This window comes from Lathyrus oleraceus, chromosome 5 (assembly GCF_024323335.1).
Source record: "Lathyrus oleraceus cultivar Zhongwan6 chromosome 5, CAAS_Psat_ZW6_1.0, whole genome shotgun sequence".
Lineage (NCBI taxonomy): Eukaryota > Viridiplantae > Streptophyta > Magnoliopsida > Fabales > Fabaceae > Lathyrus > Lathyrus oleraceus.
In genome coordinates this window covers 458,949,648-458,956,232 of record NC_066583.1, presented here as the reverse complement: position 1 = coordinate 458,956,232, position 6,585 = coordinate 458,949,648, and the positions used below count along the sequence as shown (strand labels likewise).

General features: G+C 28.8%; 1 protein-coding gene across 1 annotated transcript; it reads left to right on the top strand.

The window, feature by feature from the left end:
* Window positions 1–653: 653 nt before the first annotated feature.
* On the top strand, window positions 654–1,382 carry LOC127081320 (uncharacterized). The gene has a single exon (XM_051021593.1). The coding sequence runs from the start codon at window positions 654–656 to the stop codon at window positions 1,380–1,382; it is 729 nt and encodes a 242-aa protein (XP_050877550.1).
* Window positions 1,383–6,585: the final 5,203 nt, after the last annotated feature.

Genomic DNA, 6,585 nt, shown 5'->3' with positions numbered 1-6,585 from the left:
GAATTATGTTTCAAAAAATTAGGATAAATTAAAAAGAGTATTTGAGAATTAATGTTTTATTCAATGTGATTTGTATAAAAAGGCAATTTAGTGAATCTAAGTTAGTGTAAAATTTTACATTTTGAAAATTTGTGGTATAAAGTTGATAAAATTAATTAAAAAATTCTAATCTTGAAAAAAAAGAAGCCAATCCGAGTCAATAAATAATGAAAACTAACAAAAGAACATGTAATCATTAAGATGTAAATTTAAGATTCAATAAAAGGAAGGGTTCTTCTTTTGTTTAATTATTTTTTGCCAACTGTGATAAAAAAAATCGTTTATTAAACAAAATTAAGAAAGCCTGATTTTGGAAGCAAGTCGGTGTAAATAAAAAAATAAAACTAACAAAAAAATCTTTAGCTATTAATATGCAATAAGATTGATTAAGATTTAATAAAATTGAAAAAATAAAAAATCAAATCAAATCTTATAGTAGAAATAAAAAAGGAAAAATTAACCGACATATGAGAGGAGATTAACTAGCCGTTAACCTTAATTAGCTATATAATAAGTAGTTTGTTTAACACTTCCACTTTAACACTTTCTTTCACTAATCATTATCAGAGCGAAATTTTCTTGTTGCCGCACGAGGTTTCCTTTGATTTTCATCCATGGCTACTTCATCTCATTCATCTTTATCTTCATCTTCATCTTCATCATCATCATCATCATCGTGTGTTTCTTCTTCTGTTATCAATGTTTGTCCCCATCTTTCACTTGCCTTTGGTTCTTGTTCGTGTACCACACAAGTCACCAATAAACGGAAACGTGGACACCAAGAAACCAACAAGAACAAGATCAATAATGTTTCTTCATCTCTGTTGGATATTTCTCCATATCCTAATGTTTGTCTCCATCTATCTCTTAGTGTCTGTAGTTGTCTCCATGAGACACAAATTGTCAAGAAACAAAAACCTGTCCAACAAGAAACCAACGTTTCAACAACAAACAGCACATGCAGTTCTGTTGGGACAAGTTGTGATTGTTCAACCAATGTTGGTGATCCATGGATGATCAAGAAGGTGCTGACAAATAGTGATCTTGATGATAATTGTAGACTTCTGTTAAACAAAGATATGGCTAAGAAGTGGGTGGTTCCTGTGGTGGATAAAGCTAAAGCTGAGAAAGAAGGAGTTGAAGTTGAAGTGTTTGACGTTGACACTAGATTTCCTCTTTCTCTTAGTTTCAAGATACGACCTTCCAACGATAGCCATGTCTTCAACCATACATGGATCACAGATTTTGTAGACAGGAGAAGCTTAAAGAAAGGAGATGAAATTGGACTCAAATGGAAAGAAGAGAAGAAAAGATTTGATTTTTCTGTTCTTCATCGGTCTTAGATGATAATTACTATTTTAAGTTTTAGAGAGAATTTAATTATTTGTAAACATGGATGGAGGATTAATTACAATGACGACAGTGTTTAGATTTTATGATTGCATCAAATTGATATGTTTCCATTTTCTTTGCTTTGCTATCTCAAAATCTTTGCATGTATAATAACTCAATAACTGGTTCTTTTCCCTGTGGCAAATGCTGTTATACACTTTTTCTGTTTTTCATCTCTTTTCCTATATTGTATGAAATTGTCATCTCTATATATTATTAACAGCATTATAATAATCCTAATTAATGTATTATATAGTAATATTGAATTTTATGGATTATCTTAATTAATTAAAAATATCACTTACCTAAAATCAATTATATAAATTCATTAATACATATATCTATGTTTATATTTATATATCTATATATACATGTAAAAGAAACTAATCTATGCTAATGTGGCGGTTTCTAAGAGACTATCAAGCAACACTATTATAATATATACTTTATTTTCTTAATAAATTTTAATTAATAAAGATTATATTTAAATAGAAGACAAATTCATTGTGCTGCTATCCCTTTTAGATGGAAAAATCATTTTTTTAAAATTTAATTCATTGACTAAGGAGACACAACATTGTTATGCATGAGTCTTTTAGACCATCCGTCAAAGATTTATTGTCTCTAGTTCTAGGAAACAAAAAGTGTCAAAAGCAAATGCAATGAACACATATTGATTGTCGGAACACACATTCTCATGTTTGACCATTTTACTTGAAGCGACTTCGAGGTTGCATGTCCTAGAGGAAAACCTTCCGTCTTTAGTCTCACGTGTAGAAATCTAAGTGTCGATAACTTCTCCTGTGAGTCAGTCTAGAAATTCACAGGCGTCTCTTTCTTCTCAAATACTCTGCCCCGTCGAAATATATTAAATAGAGTATCCCTAAAAAAAGCATGTTAGTTTGAAGCCTGGAAGCTCGTTACATATCATTTAACTTGTTTATGTTTATGCCATTTTCACTTTGCTCATTTGAGCCATATATTATGATTGTATATATTTGTTGGTGTATTTTGTTTGTGTTTGTGGTCTTAGGACTTTAAAATACCTAATAAACAACAAAAACCCTAAAAAATGTTTGGTGAACTGTTGAGCTTGATCTGAACTTTTGGACTTAAGATTAGGCAACATTCCATATGCAAAAAGACTTGGCCAATGCCAACATTTTGAGACCAGGTTATTGTGATTTGAGCCTTCATTTGATGCAAGTATTGGGATCTATTTGAACTTTTCTGCTACATGGTCTTGATGTAACTATTATTTTGATCTTATGTCTGAGTTAATCAAGGAGTTTTTCATCTGATACATGAGAAGACAAGGAAGACTGCTAGCTATGGGATTTGCTTGCTTGGATGTGGTCATCTTTATTTGATGCATTGATCTTCATGATGTTTGATATTGTTAATTGCTTGCTGATTATTGCTTGATTCAAAGTTCAAAGGGAAAGTGAGTTTTCTATATGACATTCTTGTCTGTTGGATTGCATCCCATTGATCAGATCTTTTCAACTCTTAGCTTTTAATTTTATGCTTATGATTAGTCTCTTCATATCCTCTCACTTCTTAAATTTCAAAATCTCCCCCTTTTCAAAAACCTTTTTTGTTTGTGATTTCAAACTTTGACCTTATTTCAATTAGAAACATTGACCTTATGCCATTGAATTTTCAAACCCTTTTCTTAAATTAAACTTGCAATAAAATCTAATCATATTGACTTAAAACTTCAAAAGACAAAAACAACTAACACCCATTCAAACTTGTGGGCCCTTTGGGCCTATTTTAACTTAAATTTTGATTAAAAGCAACTCACTCATTTTGAAATTGTTACCACAAATTACGAGGTTTTGGATCCCTCATTTTTCTATCATTTTGGTCAAAGATTTAGGTCCGATAGTGAACGCCAAATATTTTTGCTCGAACTAAAGAGACCCTAATCGAGTGTGTTTCATGGTCAAGAGACCCTAATATGGTAGGCAAAAGAAGTTTTGCTTGTTTCAACTTCGACAAGAAGAAGGAGTTGTTTTCTAAGAAGGAGATCTTGTCGAAGAGGTTTTTTATGTATGGGAAATGATAGTTTTAAGACTTAGAAGTATTTATGGGTTTACAACGTAATTCTAATAGAAGCAATACTAACGTTTCTTTCGATTAAAGATTTTGAATTTTGTATAAGGATTATAACCGTCTTCTATCCTTATCCATTTATCTGAGAAGGACACGTGTAAATTTACGGCGAAGTGAAGACATGCAAGCAAAACGTGCCATTTTCTGGAGGAAAGACCGTTGATAGCGGTTATCTTCGACTTAGTATAAATATGGGTCTTAGTGGATAGGATATCCGTGTGTTCAATCATTGTACAAATACTAATAAATTCCTCCAAGTATGTAAGTGTATATGAGAAACGAGATTATTTAGAATGTACGTGTGAATCACTGTCTTTTCATTTTAATTGAAATTGTTCACAGTTTATCCATTATTCTTACTTACTGCAATTTACTTTAAAAGTTCTTTTATTACAAATTCCTTTACACATTTTGTATTCTACTTTTTTAAACTTTAAAACAACATTCTCAAATCATGAGCATTGTCAAAGTGTTCATGAACTTTCAAAAGAAATATTTAACAAAAGCACATGTCCTAGTATTCAGTAGTTGATCCGGTAAAGTAAACCATTTTTTGGAAACCATAGGTTGTTTACCAATTTTCACGGTAAACACTTACATAATCTCTTATCTTCTATTGAAATATTTATTTTATTTATCTTCACGGTAAACACTTACCAATTTTCAAGTTAAATGATATGTAAATGGCAATGAATGGTAAATGACTTGAAATTAAATTGCATATAGGGAAACATAGTTAAAATATTTAATTTTATTTTACACTATGTTTCATCCATTATTTTATTTAATGTTTATTTTTATAAAATTAAAATATTCTTTTATACATACTCTTTTTTATTAAACAATTCTTTTTATAAAATAAAAAATATATATTTTATTAATTTTATTATAATGAATTTTAAATAAACATAAATATTTTAACTATCTACGTTCATATTTAATATGTCGACTGGATATTATCTATATTTTATATTTAATGTTATAATATAAAATTGCGATTGTACTCTTAAGAAATTAAAATGCAAATATTAAATAATATTCTTAACATATATATTTTAAAACAATGATAAAATAAAATTAAATATATATTTAGTTAATTTAAAATTTTAAAATAGATATAAAAATTCTAAGTGAAAATAATTAAGACAAATATATAGAGATGAAAAAAATTAATCTATTGTAATTATACATTATTTTAAAACTAAGTGAAAAAAAAATTCAACTAAGGTTTAGTAATTTATTAATCTACTGTAATTATACACAGTATATTAAATTAATGATGAAACAAATTAATATGAAGGGTCTGTGGTGCAGTGGTAATGTGTTTGACTCGCCATATGCATTGGCACCTCCTTTAGGGGAGGGCCATGGACACCTCCTCTAACTTTTTGGATTCATCTAAAAAGTATAAAATACCATATTTTCAAATGGATGATTTGTTTGAGCTATTTTTTTCTTTTTTTCTTTTTTCTTTTTTCTTGAACGTGCCTTTAAACCCAAATTGGATGTAATGTTTTCCAAGGTAGTGTATGCTTGGACTGAACACCTTTTTAACTAACCTAACTTCTAAGCACGTGAAAAGACTCTGCATATATATATTCATTGACCTATAAATGCTTATTGATTAAAAATATACTTTGTGATGAGTCGATTAAGGATAAAACTGTAGTAAATCTCTAGTATGAAAATTTGTTTATACTCGATTTATTAAATTTTTATCTATAATCGACAAATTGCAATTATATATTGAAAGAATTTAATTGATATACATTGATAGTGTAAAGATTTTTTACACTATCAATTAATCATAATCATTGATTTATTTAAAATATTTGACTTTTATTTTGTAATACAAACGGATGATTGTGATGTATTGATAGTGTAAATTTTTTTAAAATGATAATATATAACAATTAATCTCATATTGAAATATTGAGAGAATTATAATATTGGTCCATAATAAATATGTATTTAGGGGTGATTTAAGGTTGGGCTGAAAAACTTTTCAATTCACTTAAAAAGTGTGGGTTTCTGGTTGGGTTGAAAAACTTTGCAACTCACTTAAAAAGTTTCAGGGAAAAAGACTCTCAAACAAATTTTTGAAAGCATTATATTCAAATTGAGTTCCATGGCACTTTCAAACAAAAAAAATAAAAAAAAGAAGACTCAATAAAACCGTCTGCTTAAAAATCTAGTATTTAATACTGACGAGATGAATTCAAGCGTTATTCTAATATTTTCCTGGACCTTGTCGTATTTAAACAAGGTATATTATCACCCTCTTTTAACAATTACATTCCTCGGCGGCTGCTCATGTGCTTGTAATTAAAATATTTTAGTTTCTATGGTAAAGGTGATGTAATTAATTTAAAAGGGCTTATTTGTAGTTGTCAAGTTTCTTTGGAATTAGGCATTTATTCCATGTTTTGTTAGCCTAAGTTAGCAGTTTAGATTAGATTCCAAATGAATGCAGCAGGTTTTTGCAGGTTTTCCTTCCACTTCCACTTCTTTGTATGTTTAAAATCCCCAAAAGTTGAAAGAATAAATAAGAGTTTTCATGATCACGTAAAATTCCCAATCATATATCTCTCCCTCCTTTGTGTTAAATGTCTCACATAAATGGAAGGTTTATCTAAACATTCTTTAGATATAAGATATGATCTTAAAGAAAAGTAAATGCACTACCAATCCGGCCTTACTTGGATAAATTGTTTATCGTAAAAGGGCTTATTTGTAAGTTGTTTCTATAAAAAAAAGATTAAATTTATTCAAGTTTTTATCATATCAGCTATTAGCGATATTCATAAGCTATCCAAGAGACCTTATAAAAATAAACTGAAAACATATGTTGCATATGTCATAAGTTGTTTCTACAAATTCGTCCAAATAAGTGGTTATATCACTAATCAAAACAATCACTATGTCAAAACTGAAAATTCACAAACCAAAACAAGCCAAAAAGAAATAAATGAATTCAGATCAATAAACAATTAACAAAGTAGCAGTAAATGCAATAAACTCAGGACTCACATCTTG

Bases quoted from the DNA above. Each gene is read 5' to 3' on its own strand.
- LOC127081320 (XM_051021593.1), top strand. From the start codon at position 654: ATGGCTACTTCATCTCATTCATCTTTATCTTCATCTTCATCTTCATCA.